The sequence below is a fragment of the Phoenix dactylifera genome, chromosome 1 (assembly GCF_051530095.1).
Source record: "Phoenix dactylifera cultivar Ajwa chromosome 1, Ajwa_hap1_PhDact_Kaust_v1.1, whole genome shotgun sequence".
NCBI classification, from domain to species: domain Eukaryota; kingdom Viridiplantae; phylum Streptophyta; class Magnoliopsida; order Arecales; family Arecaceae; genus Phoenix; species Phoenix dactylifera.
In genome coordinates, this window is record NC_143190.1 from 8,273,860 (window position 1) to 8,294,073 (window position 20,214).

Consider the following 20,214-nt stretch of genomic DNA (forward strand, 5'->3'; position numbering starts at 1 on the left):
TGTTTTGAACAGGCACTATTCCGAAAGTTGTGTTGGTTCAGAGTTTATTTCAGGGTTATAAATTGCTAATATCCTTCACAGAATTGAAATAACTTCTTCTACATAAATCTTTCATTTTTGTTGTTATGGGGAATCCTAGTTTTGCTGGCTAGGATTCTATTTTGATTTTGTTGTATCCTGGAGCGAATTTGCTGGATCACCAACAGCAACATAGTGGGGCAAAATTCGCTTAAGGACAGTGTTAATTCACGCTTCAAGATCTGTTTCATATACTAGAGTTCCTTCTGTTTCAATAGTTTGTCCAGGCTAGCTTTATGCACCTGAATTACATTTAGGGTTGGTTTTGGATGATTCACACCTACTACTGGTAGGGCTGAAAAATTTTAAAATCCTTATCTGGATCTATGTCCAAAAACATTCATGAATGGGTATCTGGATTTGGATCCGATCGAATTCAAATGTTCCTATCTGAATCTGCTTTGAACAGGATATGGAAACAGATACTGCCCGATAATATCTAACTCTTTTTCAGCCGTAGCTATCTGAAAGAGGAGCCATTGTCTAGCACCAGCAACAGGAATGAGACTTCTAACCAAGGTCAGTCAAGTAACTGGAGCAACTGAAGCAAATGGCTCTAATACCATGACAAGAGAAGGAAAGCAAGGGAAGTAGGAGAGGATGAAATATCTGAAATTTTGACTGTATATGGATTGCCTGTATATAATAGTATGTATTGAGTGCATATATAAGCCTAAGTGCCTAACTATAATAGATTTTGGTTACGGTAAAAACACTATTAATATTATAAATTAGTTCCGTTAACACTATCCATGCATTCAGGAGTACAATGATTTCATGGAGTTGGTTCATCAACCGGACATACCAAAATTCACACCAAGGACGATGGAACTTTAGATGTTTGATAAGCTCTCGCCAACGAGAATGAAAGATCCCTTTTTTTTTCTTTTTTCTTTTTTTTTGTGCTAGAACGGGCATTTCATACATCACGGGTATGAATACACCCAATGAAATTGAAAAACAAAAGGCCCCGAAGGGATCCGAGTATCTCTCTCTCTCTCCAGCCCATAGGGTACCTCCTGAGTAGCTCGCAACATATGCCGCCACCCAGTCGGCCGCCCCATTGGCCTCGCGATATACATGCATGGCCTGGAAAGTAATACACTCCCTCGCCATCACCCAAATGTCGCAGAGCAGGGGATGAACGCCCCCATAACTGCTCGAGCTCTTTCGAACCCAGCTGATCACTGTGGCTGAATCTTTCTCCAGTAGAATTGAACTCGCCTAAAGCACTCGCCGCACATAACACATACCCATCCAGGCCACCCGCAGCTCTGCCCGGATATGAAAGATCCCATTAGTGAATCATTCCATGCATCTTGTTTACAGAATTGTGATCCAAACTGCAAAGGATAATATGTGTCCATCTGTTTGGAGAGCTTATACTTTTTCTTAAATTAGGTCGCAAAAGGAACTGATCAAACTGAACGCTTGTAACTACTAATCCATTTGGTCATTGTTTACTGGCCTGCATTCTTAGCGCAATTTGATGATGATGTGCATAAGTTTCAGTGACGAAAGAGCATGGGCCAATATACTTCAGCGTTATTAATCAGAGAGGGCCACCAGATATCACAGGCCAGAAGACCATCACCAAATCATTTCTTCTCCTTCTTGTTAGTTTTTTTTTTCGGTAAATATCACTCTCTATTCTTTTATGTTGACAATTAATCTAGTTATTGCCATATTATTTTTTTTTTTTGCTAGTTTTCACCTAAATCCCCTCCTAGTTTGCCCTTTGCCAAATCTTTTACTAAATACTAAACAGGACAGGTTGATCAGTAGAAATTGTTTTCAGACGAAAAATATGGCAATACTCGATCCTCCTATAATCCCATCTTGACCATTGTTATTTCATGTCATTAGTTTTGCGCAAGCATGATCCCTTGAGCTTATTGTTTTTAAAATCGATAAAAACCAAATATAAACTCAAATCTGTATGTTCATTGAATGAGGGAAAGGGGTTCCAAGTTACGTGGCTGTGAAGAGAACATTAAAAATACGAAAAGATGGAATCGTTTACTTATTATAGCTTAAAAAACAAAGTTGTATAAGCATATGAAGGATCAGTGGCTCCGCTGAAGATATTGAGGGTTTGGGAAAAGTAGAAGAGGGGCTGAATCGGATTTGAAGGATTTGGCAACTGTGAGGCTTAATAGTCCCTGTCTCCAAATCCTACATATGCATTTTTGATGGAAAACAAAACCGATGAGTCTAAGCGGTACGTACGGCGCGCATGCGAGCCCCAAATTATACAATATCTAGCAGAAGAGCACAGTGTTTTCCCCCTCATATAGCCCCCACGTGAGTACTAGATGCCGCACATGCTCCGCGGAGGCGTGATATTTGGTATTAAAGCCGAAAACGACTATTGTCCGATGATAGAAAGAGTATGAGGCCCAATAATCCCACATCGAAAAAATTTATTACAAAACCTAAACATATGAAACGGATATCTCCAAATTCTGCAGACACATTTTGGATAGAAAATAAAACCAAAGAAAAATCTGAGCGGCGCGTGCGGTACGCATGCGAACTCTGAAACCGGACAATATCTAGCAGAAGAAACCCACGTTCTTCCCTCATATGGCCCCCACGTGGGCACTGGGTGCCGCACGTGCCCTATGGAGGCGGGGGTGTGACAGCAACTACCTCCCTCTCTCAAAAGAATTGGCTACTAGAGAGTGGGAATTTAGACGTACCTGCCTGGCATCCTTTGGCATATTATAGGAAAAGATAAAATTGAACAGGTCACTTCCAAAGCATGCGATTGTTGATCCCATTGAGCCATCGGATTCCAAGTGCAGATAACAGTTGTCATTGTGGAAAACCTAAAATATCAAAGCAATTTTTCGCAGAAGAATTTCTGAGGATAAAGTACATTCTAGCTAAGATCTCTGAACATACAGGTACAAGACCCCAAAAAAGGGAAAAGGAAAAAAAAAAAATCTGATGAGATCAACAGCACCATTATTTTGAATCCCACATTAATTTACCTATTTTTCCTGATCATTCGATGAGCCTTCACCATCAAGACAACGGACATTATCGCAACCATGCTCTTTTGCCATTCTCTAGCTTCCAGGAGCAGGATTTTTTTTCACCTCTTGATATCATTCCTCCATAAAGAGAGACCATGAAATAAAGTACCAGTCAGAGACATATATCCCAACTAAGCACCATCACACCAGCCAGTAAAACCTTTGCCCACACAAGAGGAGATTTAAACACATACAGAACTTCCAAGCACATCTCTATGCACTATCATCACTCATGCATTTCTTACATGGTATCAAGGTGGAAACATACTTACAGATTCTGCACACTAACAAACACCACTCTACATGTTTAGAACCAAAGCAGGGAAACTCAAAAAACGGGGAAAAAAAGTGGATACCACAGCGGATTATAAAACTACCGCTCACAGATCCAATGCATGTTCTTCGATCTTCTATGCCACAACCAACACGACATTAGATGCCAGATGATTCTGACTTCTCCTATGGATAGTTAAGGTAGTTATGGAACAAAAGTTCACCAAAACCAACAGCAATATAAGAAGGATTGAGAAATCAGCATACAGGTTTGGTGAACTCTAACCTCTATGATATAAGTTATCTGCATAATCAGGTAATAAGAAATTTCCACAACTTCTGTTTCGCCGATAAACTATTCTCATCCTCCTCATCCTCAACTTCATTGTCACCATCTTGGTTGGATCCATCTAGCTCTTTAATTTCATCACCATCATTGGAAATTAGTTCCATTGCAGGCTGACATTACAAAAAAAATGCATGTAAGAAAGTGCAAGCATAAAAGGTATAATCTCTCACACTTCATTTGAAAATCAGGGGGAAAAGTTTGATATAGGAATTCGAAGTTCATACAGAGCTTATCATTTAAAATGGAATAAATGATAAACTATTGAAACAATAAGAAAAAACAAACATATTAGTAAAACAACTATAAAATTGTTTCAAGGTATATAAGGAAATTCCACCCCATATGCTACCGAGAAGGCATGGTTTAAGAGTAATCAGCAGGCTTACAAAATTGGTACTGTGAGTTTTGCCCTGAAATTCTAGATATTCTTGTTGTAACAGCAATGTATGCAAAGCATGGTACAATGAGTCAAAATTGGCCAATACCAATTCTTACCTCCTAGTATAATCTGCTATAACCAATCCATTAGATCCTCCAGAATTGGACAGTTCATCAGGCAAAACCACCATATGAGCTGATCCAACCTCTGGATTGGTGGCACTGGCAAGTTTAAACGAGCAAGGACAAAGCCATTTGGGCCATTTAACTTCTTTAGAAGTCATTTATGTGCTAGTGTGAGTTTTGATCATTTATAATGCTTGAATGGCTTTTGAAGAACGTGGATTTTCCTTCTAACATCCACGCTGAAGAAGGCAGAACTGAAGATGTGTAGACAAGAAATGAGGGTAGTAGAAATGAAATACTGTAGAAAATGCCCTATGCTTTTCTTCATTATTGCAATCAAGAATCAAGAAAGAATATTTTTTAAAAAAATAATACATGCAGTAGCAAAATGGTCACATAACCATATAAACTAGCAATTGATGATGCCAGAATTGCTCAATTATTTCCATTTTTGAGAGAAAGGGAAAGAGACCCACCAGCATTGTAATTATCAAGGTTCAAATACCTGGCGGATGAACCACCCAAGACTTGAATTCAGAACCTTTGGTTGATAGGCAGAGGGGTGTGATCACTGGGGCAAGCCTAGTTCAGATCAGAATTGCTAATTACTAAATTCAGTTTTATAATATATAACACAGCTACATTGCTTTCCTACTAAGTTTCTACCTTTTTTGGTTTTTTAAGTTTATAAGCTTTTCCATATTTCTTTGAATTGTCTGTATATGATTTCTTTTAGTTTTTGCTATGAGCAAAGTCAATTTTGACATACGTGCCAGTATATAAACAAAAGCTGATGTGTTGCACCTGTACCCATCAGCAACATAAACATGATAAAAGATTGTTGAGAGGAGCATCAGATTCGAAAACATGAAAGTCAGCCAAATCCAATGAATTTTGAAAATGAACCAATTTCATGAAACAAGGGCATGTGGATTAGAAGTTACCTTAGTAATCACCTTGGACGGTTCTTCAGCCTCAATGATCACTTGCTCTTCTACTTTTTCTTGTTTCTTCATTATTTCATGAAAATTTGAACTTGACAATAGCATGCCATCTCCAACAAGGAAAGAACTTCCTGATCCATGCAAATTTCCATTTTCAAAAATATGAGAATGCGACACTGCAGATGTATTCCGAGAAACTTCTGGTGACTTTGGAATTGAAACTTCGGGGTTTTCACATTCTTGATCTTTGCACCCCACAAGCAGTTCTTCACATCCTGATGTGGGGTTGAGTGATGCTGAGTCACAGTCATCTGAGTTTGGCATTCGCATTCCAAACAGGCTAGCAACACCACATAAAAGTGAAAGTTAGAACATGCAAATAGCTAAAACATACCAGGCAACTTCAGATTATACTAAACTACAGAAGAACACATCTACAGAGTTAAAAAAATACAGTTATACCAGTTAGAAGCAATTCCTTCCACATCAGCACTCCCATTCTGCTTTGTTTTTCTCTGGTGCTTCTGACTTGGTTCTAACTGCATGTCGGCCTGATCATGAGATAATGCATTGTTATGTCTTTTTCTTCCCAGGGGCAATGCACTGTCAGTATTTCCAGATTTCTCCTCACAATCTTCAATAAGTTCGCCGACTTCCTTATTTGTGTTACTTTCAATTTTGGCAATACGCAAGCCTTCATTACTTTCCACAAGCAGAGAATCAGATCTCGCAGACTGCATCTCCTTTCTTCCCGTTCTCTCATGACCCTTTGACTCCATTTTCTGAGATGCAACAGATGGATCTTGAAGGTCTTTCCATTTTGACATGCTAATTCTTTTACCATCTCTGGAGTTTTTTTTCCTATAATAAACAGACTTTGGAGAGTTTAAATCATTTCCTTCTGACACTTTCCCAAACTTGACTGGGTTTTTGCATTCAACATGTTCTAAATTTTTTTCTGAAGAACGCTTGAATATCACCTCGGCACATTTCCTGACCCAGGATAGATTAATGGGTGTGGGAGGTGAAACCTCTGGAGTCTTTTCAGAAAGTAACTTTAGTTTAGAACCACCGTTAGCAGTAACCTGCCGTCCATTTGGATCATGAATATCTTGCACAACATCTGAATTCATGTTTGTTTTCAAAGTAACCCTCCATTTATTAGGTGTCTCAGATAGAGCCCTATTTTCGGATTCAATATCCAGATCTTCCAATTTTTTAAGGCGTTGAATCTGTTGATAAATTTCTTCTTTATCCAAATGCAATAATTCTCTCTGCTTCTGTAGCTTCTCCCGTTGAACATTGAGTGCTTCAATGGAGTTCTTTATCTCAGACCACTCTTTCTCCCTCTTCTCACGGTCCTGAGCAATCTCCATTCGCTCATCATTAAGCTTTTGCATCTCAGATGCGACACGTTTCAACTCCTTGGCAATCGATTCCTTTTGAGAATTTATATGCTGGAGTTCCCTGGCCTTTTCTTGTTCAAATGCTCCCTCCCTTTCTTTTAAATAAGTTTCAATTTCCTCTCGTCTTTTATCAATACAATTTTCTAATTCCTTCCTCTGAATCATGATGTCTCTCACAAAATCCTCTCTTTCTTGCTGAATCTTGCAGAACCAATCTGAATGTTCAAGCTCCATCTTGCCTAAAAATTCCTCCCGCTCACGAGACAAGGACTCAACATCACTCTTAAACTGACTGCGCAAATTTTCCTTCTCCAATTTAATGCTATCATGTTCATCTTTAAGGTACCGGTCCACTGCTTTTCTCTCTTCAGCAACCCATTCTGCCTCTTTCCGTAACTCTTCTCTTTTTTCATCAATTAGTTCCCACTCAATCTCAAACTTCTCCTTTTCTGCCTTCAATGTATCAGCTTCAGCTACAAGTTCCATTTTTTGGGCTCTAAGACTATCAATTTCTTCTTTAAGTTTTCTTTCCAGAACAAGAAGCTCATTTCTCTCAGCTATGGTTAGCTCCAGTTTCTCCTGTACACAAAGAAGCCCTTTCTTTTCATCTTCTAGGGAAGATTTATAATTCTCAAGGTCTAGTTTCATCTTCAGCATATCTTCTCTTTCCTTCTGCAAATTTTGCATCTCAATTTCTGCTGCTTTTTGGGTAGAATGTAGATTTTGTTCTCTCTCCTCCAGTAATTTCATTTTTTTAGCTACATTCTCTTCCTTTTCTGCTAATGCACTCAACTCAAGCTTAATACAGTGTTCTCTTTCCTGAATAGCATTTTCTCTGTTACTGAGTTCAGCCTCCCTAACCTCACAAGCTGTTCGTTTGGCCTCCATCTCATCCTCTAACATCTTGCATCTGTGTTCCAATTCAGCTTCAAATTCACTTCTCTTCCTTTCCAGAGCAGATTGATGTTTATCCGTAAGTCTTTTAATCTCATCCTACACTCATCATAAAATATAAAATAAATATACATAGTGGAGAGAACTAAGAGAACTGATTCAAAAGCTTAGCTTAATTTGTATCCCTTGACGTACAAATCTGGAGACAAATTTGTTAATAATAAGGGAAAAAACTTACATGTTCTTTGCAGGCAATCTTTTCTTGTAACATTAGCAACTCGCACTCTCTTTTCTCAAGCAATGATTCCCTCTTGATCATGGACTGCAAGAATTAAAAAGTGATCAAAAATAACATTCACTAAAAAACAGCCGAATAGAATAAAAAAGGAATATCTCATTTAACCAAGGTACGTTGAACCTTCTGGAACCGGGCCATACTGATCCGAACTGGTAAAGAATTGGGACAATTCGACAGGTCAGGTTGGTTCGGTTCCTTAAAACCCCCCTGAGTTAAAACCCTCTTGAGACCCCACCCTCCCCGCCCAAGCCCCCCAACCCCCCAAAGCTTCCACCATGATCAGAGCTTCGAAGCGCCACCGTGTGTGTCGGTCGCTTGTCTAGCTCGTTCGGTCACTCATCTTGCTCCTCTTCAATGTTGATCGACACCTAAAGAAGCCCCTCCCCTCTTCTCTCCCCCCCCCCCCCCTCTCTCCCTCCCTCTCCTCCCTCCCCCTTTCCCTCTCCATGGTTCTCTACGCCCCTGCATAGTATAATATGTACCCATACCATACCAAACCAGTCGCCAACCAGTACGAGCCCCGATACTGGTCCAGCAGACCTCACATTTAACAAACAAAAAATAAACAGACCTCCTCCCTAGTTGCAAGAGCAGCTATCTTTAGATCCAAATCGGACTTTTCTTCGCTTAGAGCTCTGTGTTCTTCTTCAAGATTTGTTCTTGTTCTTTCCAATTCTTTTTCGAAGCAGCTTAATTCTTTTGATCTTTCAAAGATATATTCCTCCCTCTGATTTAATAAGGTCTGCGCTGCTATCAACCTCTCTTGCTCCTCATGAAGAATTTTCTGCCTGTCATATAGGATTTGCCTGTCGCAGTTAATGTCTTGCTCCTTAGCATCACATCTGCAAAATTATTAATTTGTAAATATCATTATTGCAAGCAGCAACATAAAATAGATGGCTGAGGAAATCCCATGAGGAGAACATTCACTGTACCGGTCTATTTCAATAAAAAATATGAAGGCAGATGGCAGGAAGCATGACACCAGGGAAAAGTGTTAAAAATAATAATCTGAACCATCGTTTGCAGACACTACTAGGTTTTGGATATGTAGGAAGCCCACATATTAAGCAAGGAAGGAATAATAGCTTCACCTAAAGATTAGTACAATTGCTATTGAAGAAGATTATATAAGACGAGCATTCAATTGGAAAACTTTAGAAATAATTAACCGCCAACAAGAATGCTTGATATAAATCTAAAACAAAGTTCAAAAGAAGAGAACTGCAAAACAAACTGAAGGATAGCTTACTCAAACTTAAAAGAAATACGATCCCTCCTAAGCTTATCTTCACGGGCTTCAACATCCTGTAAGGTTCTTAATGCAGCATTACGGCTCCGGCTGGCTTCTGCATGCAAGGATTCTGCTGCAAGCAACTTTCTTTCTGCCTCATCAAATTTCTCTTGTGCAGCTTCCATCATTTGACGAACTTCAGCCAGTTTATTTTCATATGCAATTTTTGTTTCAGCCGATTCAGCACACATATCATGTAAGGCTTTCTCAATCTACATATAAGAAAGAAAAATATTAGTAAGTTATGTCTTGATGCCATGATCATAGCATTATCTCAAACATTACATACTAGACTACAAGCTCAATCACAGAAAGCTGCCTTACATATTTTCCTCTCCTTTCATTGACCTAAACTCAAATATCCCTGCCTAATAAACCTCCGGTCTTCGTTAATACACACCGTCTGAACAGAATTTTATCTTTTCTTTTCAGAACATCGAGCCCATATCATTATAAAATTAATAAGCAATCTATCATTCAGAAGTATATCCTTGAGGACAATAACAATATTTTTCTTTTTTAAAAAAAGCTTGTCTAAGTGTTAAGTTGTTGAATTTTCAACAAGATGTCATTTGGGGTGCATCTTAATTTCTTATATCCACCGTACCCTATGGGTAGCATGAAATTGGCTCCCTGTGAAAGCTAAAATATGATGTTCGGGTACCAGCACTGTGGATGGAAAACACTACAGAATTCTTCCAAGAAATTTGGATCAAGACCTTCTCAATGAACGAAATGGTTTCAGACCCAGACAAGAGGATCATAACTGAACAAGATGGAGACCAAGCTTGAGGAACATTAGTATTGGCAATTATGAAAACTCCTACTTTAAAGCAAAAGGCATCAGAAGTGAACCTTGGCAAAAAATAGAATTTTTTAAAATATATGTAGCCTATTTTGTAACCATAACAACTGAAAAGAAAGCCCAAGGAAGTCTCCAAAAAGATAACAATCCGTGTAAAGGTTTCATTCATTTAAAGATGACAAGCATCAACAGTCATTGTCCAAAAAGGTTGAGTGCTAACAATAAATTACCTACAATAGCAGAAATAGAATAAGGCAGTTTATTAAGGACTAAGATATGCATTAAATTTAAGTTCGCAGCAGTAGGTGCCACTAACAAAGCAGTAAATTATTGCAATAGTTTACAAGAAATGACAAGAAAAAGAACACAAAATCTATATAGGCTGATGTAATGGAGACGGAAAAGAGGAGAAGGTTCACGCTGCGATGGCTTAAAGAATAGCAATTTACACTTAAAGAATAGCAATCAACTCAATGTAGCTTCAATCAAATTCAGCCAAACCAAGACACCAGCAGGAAACTGCTTTGTGAATATTGTTTCAAGCGAAATACCCAACTGAACCACTTGTAGAAGAAAGGACATCCACACATTGTCTAGCCTTCATCCACACATAGAGCATCTACTAGCCTAGGCTTTTAGAGAGCTTTAAGATGTGCAATATTGTACAGCATACATCTTCAGACACTTAGAAGACCTATAAATAATCAATGCTTGAAATAGGGCTCCAAATGAACACAGCTAGAGGAATTTTTTTACATATGAGATCACCTATAACAGCTTCCAATATGTTGACAAAGGCAGTTGCTGATGTGCTATGGCCCCCCCACCTCCTAATTGTGGACTTCAAGAAGTCACAATCAAAAAAGATAGAAGACCAAAGTGAATGAATGATAAATATTTGGAAATTCATTGTTTAAAGTCAAGCATGGAAAAATATGAGATTTAAGAAGTTTAGAGAATGGTTTCCCAACACCATTTAATATTTCAGCTTTTAAATATAGACAGTCTAAACATGAGAAAATGTCTATAAAATGCTCCAAGTGGATAACAAATCACTACCTTATGTTTATTCATGTTGAATAACATGGTAGAATAACTGAAACAACATAATATAAGTTTATATTAGTCATTTTTTACTGTTGTTTGATACTTGATAGAAACTAGATACTCCATATCCAATAAAATATAATTGAAATAAGTGGCATTTTGTACTTTCACTTTTTTTACAAAAATTTCTTTTCCATAATAAATCAGAACCAAGATTGCAATCTTGGTACTAGACCTGGTACACACCATATCAAGTGTCGGTAATGGTACATACCTCAACACCGACAATATGGGCAGCGTACCAAGTCTCCATACCTGACTGGTATGGTACACCCCTTACAAGGTGGTAAGGTTCTAGATTGCAAACCTTGTTTTGAATTTGGAACATTTATTCTTCTAACTTCTTTTCACTTTTACACTTTTCTGCTTATTTTCTTTCTTGTACTCTCCTTTCCGTTCCATCAAAATCATCTCTCATCCTATGTGGCCTTTCCTTCCTATCTTCCTCTTCCCCACCTTTTTGTTGTCACTTAGAACACATACCAGTTCGAGCATTCCTTTGACACATTATCTTATTAATTTTTACTTTCATATTCCCTGTTCAGATTTTCAAGCATTTAATATGCACACGCAACACCCAGCACCTATATCCCCTTCGTACTTTTAATTACTGATCCTTCTGTCATCCTGCTCTTCTAGTATGTAATCTAAAATTCTTTTTTTTTTTTAAACTTCTTAATAATCAATGCAGCAAAAGCTAACTTGATCCTAAAAAATCACCAAACTCGATGTGGACTATTTTGGCCACTATGAGTATTCAGGGGAATCACCAGAGCCACTACGAGTAGGGCTGGACAGAATCCAAGAGCAAAATCTGCCATATCAGAAAGCCGAGTCATAGGCTACACCACATCAAAAAGCTGAGTCGCAGGTTAAACTTCCAGAGGCCATATCTTGGTCATATGATGCCCGATTGAAATAATCTTTTTTTTTTTTTTTGAAATCTGGGTAGCTTTTTGAGATCTACAACTAGAAGGTTGAATTGAGACGAAATTTTACTATTTAGGCCCTGAAACGGGCTAGTCAAACCGAAAATTTTCTTTTCAGATAAAACTTTGATTGGACATAACTCTCTCCGAGAAGAATCAAGTAGAGCGACAAAAAGCAGAGTTGACGTAGAAGCTGAGATTTATCTACTCAAAAATTTTAGCTTTTCTATAATATTTCTAAATTTTAGCTTTTTCTAAAATATTTCTATTAGTTATACTTATTTAGGATACCTAGTCCTATTAGAACTAGAAAAGAAATCCAACCCAATTGTAAAAGAGGAGACCTCGCTAATATTATAAATAAAGGTTATCTACCTCAGTTTAAGAAGTGTGGAGAATCAATGAAAGAAAAAGAAACTTAAGCCCTACTTTCGAGATTTCTTCCATCTTCTAATTTTCTTTTAAGAGATCCGAGTTGAGCAGGTTAAAAAAATCTTTCTCTCCAACGGATCAAGTTGGTATCAAAACCAAATTTCTTTATATCAATGGAAGCTTAGTGCACGGTCCAAATGCGCGAGCGGTACAAGCAGTCAAAAGAAGGGCTATTCATGTTTGAAGTACATTGAATGACAGACAAGTATGGCTACTAGTTATATTTCAATCGATGATGAGATGATGGAACGTCTCACACAACTAGAGAAGAAGATAGCCCAACTCACTGAGATTATGTCTCTATTTATAACGCCTTCAACATAAGCACCAGCAACTCTATCTCCGAGCAAAACTAAGTGATTCAGTCGCGAGGTAGAAAACAAGTATTTTTTCACCTTCAATTCTGATTTAGCAGAAGATAAATCTCCTAAACAAGAAGAGTTCTGATCCTGAAGAATCATTAAACTCGATGTGGACTACTGTGGACACTACAAATATTCAGATGGATCACTAGACTCGATGTGGAATATTTTGGCCACTACGAGCAAGACTGGACAGGATCCAAGAGAAAGATCCGCCACATCGGAAAGCCGAGTTGCATCAAACTTTCGGCTGTTATAACATAGTTATACGATGCCCGATTCAGATAATCTTTTTTTCTTTTGAAATTGGGTAACTTTTCGAGATCTACAACTAAAACGTTGAATTGGAACAAAAATCCAACATTTAGGCTCCGAAACAAGCTGGTCAAATCAAAAGTTTTTTTTTCGGATAAGATTTTGATCGGAGTAGCTCTCTATCCGAAAAGAGTCAGATGGAGTGACAGAAGACATAATCGATGTAAAAGTTGAGATCTACCTTCTCAAAAATTTTAGTGTTTTCTAAAATATTTCTAAATTTTAGCATTTTTTAGAATATTTTTATTAATTATATTTATTTTAGGATACTCAGTACTATTCAAACAAGGAGAGGAATCTAACCCAAATTGTGAAAAGGAGGACCTCGCTAGTATTATAAATAGGAGTTATGTATCTCAGTTTAGCAGGTGTGAAGAATCAATAGAAGAAAAAAAAAACTTGAGCCCTACTTTCGCAATTCTTCCATCTTCTTCTAATTTTTTTTTTTATAGATTCGAGTTGAACGAGTTGAAAAAAAAAATCTTTTATACTCTCGATCGAATCATTACTACAGGCAAGAAAAAAACTTTGAGCCCTTCTCTTCTTTTCTTTACCATGTCAGTTTAACATCATAAAAATCTAATAAAAAAATAAGAAACATATAAATAACCCATCTAAGCACTCATAGGTTGCCTTGACAAAAAGCAACAGCAACAACTATTCTATGGTGTACTCCAACAACAGAAAAACTATGTTTTAAAATATTCAATAAATTGACCTGAAATATAATCATTCGATCTCCGAAAACATTATGCTCATACAATGTTGAAGCTGTTAAGCTTTGACAGTAATTCTGACATCACAATCAATTTGGTTCCCATGATCCTCATTAATAAATGAAGGCCATATGTATATTGAACAGTTGATTCCATGCAATGTCCCAGAGGTCCGGCATTATATCTATGAGAATTTTGAAAATGATGCGTGTTTAAGCATCAACTGCTAGTCCTTTGTTATTAGATATTTTAGTGATGCGCCACAAGTGTCACTCTTTTAGCGTTTTGCATGTAAATAGGTCTGCTAACTAACTGGCTTTCTAGTCCAATTTTGGTGCTGCCAACCCTGGGAGGCATTGTTGGCCCTCTAATGATCTTCCATCACAACTTTGTCCACTTCTGGAGATGGATGAATCATATTTTCTATAGAATCATACTTGAAGTAAATAATGCTTTACAAAAAAAATGGTGCTTGTGTTCATTCTAGAAATTACAATTCTTAGCACTCTGTCAGAACAGCACATTGATTAACAGATATCAAGGATAGATAACCATGTTTACAATATTTCATCTACTCAGATATTAAGACCTATACATAGATAACCTGGTCAAAAATATAGTAATATTTCATCCATATGCTCAATAATTATGTAAATTTTTCCTCTTAACTTTTACTATAGTCGATGATGTTGCATACAATCTCCGATGCACATATGGGTGTCAGATAACTGAAGACCAGATATTCCTGCAATGTATTGATGATAAAGCAGTCTAGTGTACCCATGTCTTAGTGTTGTATTAGAAGTTGCACCTACATAAGCCTACTACCTCTCCCGAACTACAGCCACAAAATCACACAAGATGGCAGCACACAGAAAGATGCGTCTATAGATACCAGAACAAAAAAGCAAAATTTTACTTGGATAATGATATGCAAAAAAAAAAAAATATCACATAGGATTTTTTTAAGCACATGAATGTATTTGTGTATAATAATAAAAATAAAAAATAGCATCTGATTCCAACAAAATTCTTCAGGTGGTATGTTCTTACATTTGCAACACATTCTTTCTCAATTCCTAAAGCTTTCTTTAGGCTCTCTTCTCGTTTCCTTGCTTCCGCTATAGCAGATAAATGTGCTGCTTTCTCATTTCGGTATACAACCTCAGCAGACTCAGCAGAAGCTTTAACTTGTTCATATTTGGATGTCCACTCCTTCCTCTCCAATATAAGAAGCCCCATGTGGTGTTGACAGTCATATCTCTTCATTAAATTAGTCGATGCAAAAAAGATTTGGAGCAAACATAGTATTAATATTTGATTCATGTGTAGTACAAAAGTACATCTGACATTGCAAATTCAATTCCTAGAAAGGGGTGCACATTCCCAGGAATCAAATACAATGTTAAGAGATTAAACTACATAGAATATAATCTATAACAGAAAGACCACATGTATATTTCACAAAATCATCAAGAGTTTGTTCATTTTTAGAGTAGAAACTGAAAACAACTCAAGAGAGTCAAATTTCATCATCATAGTAGAGGATGATACTACAAAGAGAAAGAAAGGCCAAAGCACTCAAATAAGAACTCTATCTGTCCCAAACCTGAACGAAAGCAAAAGATCATGTGAACAACAACAAGAACAACAATACCTAGAACTATAACAATAAATACTATAACAATGCCAATAAAAGAACATGAAAGCTGACACTTTGGCACTTATTCTCTTAAAGGAAACAGACAAAGATAAAAACCCTTTTCTGATGAAAGTCATATGGGATAACAGAGATGATCCAGCAGCAGGTCAAGGCAAAAAAACCCACAGAAACTTTAACTTTAACCCTTAATTGTTTTCAACATTCTACTAAAATGATATAACCAATTGGCAAAACATAGCCATAATCAAGAAGTTACCCAACTGCTGCATGTTGCTTTATAAACCCTACTATGCAAATTTCCTACTTAGTACCACAATTACCATCACTGCATAACCAAACAACCACTAATACAAAAGAAGCCAACACCCTTATATTTCATGATTTGTCTACTTAAATGCCAATGAACGTTGTTAGTTTTGAATACTGGTTTCAATGGAATAGATTAAGTTTGAGCGCCTTTTTTACATGACAGGTCAAACCCGAGCAGCTTACTGATAAGCTTATTTGTATTCCTAACCAAAAGTAGTTTCATGGCAGTAGGTAGGAAGGTCAAATAGGCCAGCATATACCGTAGTTTCATTATATCACTAGAAGGCGAAAAGAAGCTCATGTTGACAAAGAATACGTGCCTTGATCTGATTGAATAGCAAAAAGGTAGTCAAGCTCAGGAGATTGGATGAAACAAAAATTTCTTGGTGCTGATGATAACTGCTAATGAGAGTCTGTTTATGTTCTCGGTCAAATCAGCACATAGAGATCCTACTCAAATAGGTTCATGTGTCATCCATTATGGTAACAAATGAGTGAAGGTACATCTTATCAGAATCTAAGGCACATGAAGGCCCAGTTTGGCATTATAGTAGGTCATAGAGCTTTGGATAGTAGATCGTTTGCTAGTAGAGCTTTTAATAAAAAGGTATTTATTATTGGCAATTACATTACTAAAGTGATGTATTACTTTAATATCTTTTTGGTAACCAATTCAAGAAAGTGCCTTTAGTATACAAAAGACATTATAAAATGCTTTCAATTGTCTAATTGTCCGTCCTATCAAAACAGTTATTATAAAGTATTCTTAATTTATAAATTATTTATTTTGGTATTTAATCTAGATAATATAATAAATAATAAAATTTTAAATTTATTATAAAATATAATAATATTTTTACCATATTATTTTTTTACAATAATAATATTATTATAGTATAATAAAATGATATCATTATTTTAATATATTATAATAAGATAATATTATTATAGCATAACAATATAATATATTATAATATGATTATCATGGTAGAATAACAGTGATGATAAATATATTTCATTATATTATATATATCATATTATATTATAATATCAAAAGTTGCTCTTATAAAGTACTGCTATCTTATAAATTATTTTTAAACTCTTTTTTTAAAAAAAAAACTCTTATAAGGACTTGAATCCCAGTCACTTAGAAAGAAAAAAAAAGCTTTCTGACACATCTCAAGTAGAGCTTTTACCAAAAAATATAAATTGGAGCTCCCTAGTGAACCTTCTTCAACTTTTCGAGGAGCCAGAAGGCTATTTCAAAATTTTTACCAAATTCCTCAAAATCACTCAAAGAGCTTTTGGCTCTCCAAGAAGCACTTTTTAGCCCTCCATATGCAATGCCAAGTAAGGCCTAAGTACTTTTGCCAAACTAGTATTTGAAGTATTATTCTGAATCACTTCCACAAGCATAGCACTTAAGTGCTTGCTTTTAAATTGGTTTTCTGCTCCCACAGAAAACATTGTACTGCAAGGATCAGTTAAAAGTTTTCTCCACAAAAGTGGATATTAATCAATCAAGTTGGGCATGTGGCATGATTAATACAAATATGGGGATAAACTTGTGGACATGAAATCTCATTAGTGTAATAAAAGAGGAAAAGTGATAAACAATCGAGTAACATCATCTAGTTATAAATGGTGAAGATGAGCAGCAACCTCAGGGCGGAGACAGATGGGTGGCTGAGGAAGCTCCTCACCACCCCCTCCCCCCTCTCAAAAAAAAAAAAAACACAAACACACAAAATGGAATTCATCTTTGTCTCAACTCTCAACTCATTGCCACTCATTTAACAAGCCAAGACATGGTTTCCCTCAGCATATGGCCCGTCCTCTCTATTTCACAACCAGCAACATCCCTATTACCTTACCAATCCATGACTACTGTTTTTTCCTATCTCAAATAATTGTTAACAGGATATGTTTTCTAAATACAAACAATAAAAATATTGCATCTCAAAAGTACCCAATTCTACATGTTCCGATTGTAAGTGGGCCCCCAAAGTACATGAACATGCAACAGACAAAATATGTAGTTTTGGGTGTGCTCATGATTGAGCACTAAATATTCTTCAGACATGAAAGTCTTCAATTGCCATACCAAATCTGATAGGCTGTAGAAGACTAGCACTTCATCTACCTTCCTCTACATGTCATCCAATGCTACAGCTTTTCTATCTCTCCATGTCTTACCTATGGTCATAGTCTTACTCCTTTGCATCTCATTAAAAGTACACACATCTCTTTCAATTTGTTCTTGAAAAAATTCATCCTTATTTCATATTTTATAAAATGTTATTTTTCTCCTATTTAACTTTCTTGTTCAGCAGCTCTACAATTCATGATCAACAGCTTATTTTGCCTTTTACTTCTATTCCCATTCATGAAAGCCACCAAGGCTGGCGAAAGCACTTCAAAACGGTTAAACATAGATCCCTGGACCCATATTATTTCTACCCTCGTCACCCTTCTAAGAAGGTCTACAGGCTCTACTATTGCAACCAAAATTTGATTTTTTGCTATTAAATCATTTTCTTAACTATGTTATATCTCATATCAAGGATTCTTGGTTCTTCTGTTAAGATTTGTATATGTGACAAAGACTAGACTAAAATTTATGAACAAATATTTTTCTTCCCCCAACTTACCACTCCCAACCAGGGATTCACTTGATTAATCGGGGGCAAAAGAAATAACAAAATTGGACGAACGAAAAAGAAAAAGTAAAACCTACGAAGAAAATTTATGAGAAAATTTGTATAAAAAGGGAATCTTGGTCCCTGTAAAAATATCTTGTTGGACTCGGTGTTCCCAACAAATCATTCTGCCAAAATTTTCAACAAATCTATATAAAATTTTTAAACTCTTTACAAGATTCCAGTTTAAAACTCGAAATTCGATAAAGATCACCTATCTAAACAACCAAAAAAACCTAAATTGAAAAGGAACATAGTTTCAAGAAACATAGTTTTTTTTTTTTCTTTTGAAAACAAAAACCCACAGTTCCCACAGTTCCACTAAAGAGTAAAGAGAAAAATACCTCGGATTCGACCATGGAGATGTAGGCAACGAGGGCAGCCTTGTCCCTCCTCTTCACCGACTCCTCATCGAACCCCGCCTCCCGGAGCCGCCTCCAGATCGCCTCATCCCCCAGCGGGGCCGCGCCGCTCGCCGGCGGGGAAGCTCCGGCGACCGTCGAAGCCGGCGATCGGGCGGCGCCTGGCCCCAGCGGCGAGGATCTCGGCCGCGGGCTCGCCATCTCTTCGCCGGCAGAAACCCTAGATCGAAGCAGCGAAAGAGGAACACAGCTTGGCACCTCCGAGACCGTCTTGGACTCGGATGACTCCTCCCACTTCTAGCCCTTTTGCTCTAGAAATCGTTCGCTTTTTTTCCGCTCGGAGAGTGGGGGAAAAATTTTTGGAGCGAGAGATATCTTCGGATGTACGGTACGAGAAGCAGGCGGCTCGATTTGCTCCGACTGTCCTTTTCCTCCAGATGAGCGATCCGCGCACCGCTCGTACGATTACCGCCCCACTTCTTGGCACGAACAACGAGCCGTGGGTTCATGAAGTTAGGCGAAATTTGGTAGGTAAGCTATATGGAGGGTAAGGGAAGAGCAGAGCCGCCTTTGGTCGGATTCGTAGTTGGTAACTGGAGGATTAGTATATGACTTTTGTGTTAGTGAGAGTGTAGCTTTTGTGTTTAAAGGGAAGTTAGCGGATCCAATGACACTGGTTCGACTGTCACCGAACTTTCATGAGTATGTATGATCACACAAAAGAAAGGAGCACAATGAACCTTTCTATCAATTTCTTGCTATGAAGAGAGAGAAAGTATGCATTTGCCATTCAACTATATATGAGGAGAATTTTTTTTACCGAATCTATATTTTGGGATTCTACTATGTATCTTCTCGTATATTATGGGAGTATTTACACTTAGTTTAATTTATCTGTTTTACTAATAAAAAAAAAAATCTAAAGTTGCATGTTTTGTTGGCTTTAGTTAAGTTTGTTTTGAGAAAATTGATAACTTGTAAAAACATGAAAAATAAGCTTTATAGAAGAAGATCCCATCTGATTGCTTTATATATATAAGTTATGGTGTTGCAATCTTATAAGATAGTGTTTGAGGGAGAGTCAATTCTAATATAGAAGTGTACTTGTCATTTTCTTCTTGTCATATAGAAAAAACTGAAACAGTATGAGACAGCTACCAATTTATTGTTGGTTATGAAGCTGAGAAGTTATATGGGAGTTTCAAGTGTTAGCTTGGGAAATATTAAATTCTTTGAATAACAAAACTAAAGATTAGATCTAATTTTCTTATTTATAGGTGTGAAGGATAAAAACCTTTGTAAACAATTCATCATTAACTGCAAATTGAATTAGTGTCTCTCTTTTAGATGAATGCCTCTAAGGAAAATTACAAACTTGCATTTTGCCATTACTCTGAATTATATAGCTTTGTTTGTCATAATCAGTGATTTTAC

The 20,214-nt window shown here is 36.9% G+C and overlaps 1 protein-coding gene across 4 annotated transcripts; it reads right to left on the reverse strand.

Annotated features, from left to right (window-relative positions):
• Positions 1-3,300: 3,300 nt before the first annotated feature.
• LOC103713670 (nuclear matrix constituent protein 1b-like) lies at positions 3,301-19,179 on the reverse strand. Of its 4 annotated transcripts, none has more exons than XM_026807184.3 (9): positions 18,763-19,179; positions 14,801-15,010; positions 9,040-9,293; positions 8,359-8,629; positions 7,728-7,811; positions 5,652-7,588; positions 5,202-5,529; positions 3,679-3,851; positions 3,301-3,578 (listed from the first exon to the last, which is right to left on the reverse strand). In XM_026807184.3, the coding sequence occupies exons 1-8, from the start codon at positions 18,979-18,981 to the stop codon at positions 3,705-3,707; spliced, it is 3,450 nt and encodes a 1,149-aa protein (XP_026662985.2). In that variant the 5' UTR covers positions 18,982-19,179; the 3' UTR covers positions 3,301-3,578; positions 3,679-3,704. The 4 variants fall into 4 exon arrangements, with proteins under 4 accessions (XP_026662985.2, XP_026662984.2, XP_008798896.2 ...); XM_026807183.3 differs by having other exon boundaries at positions 5,190-5,529; XM_008800674.5 differs by having other exon boundaries at positions 3,301-3,851.
• Between the last annotated feature and the right edge of the window lie 1,035 nt (positions 19,180-20,214).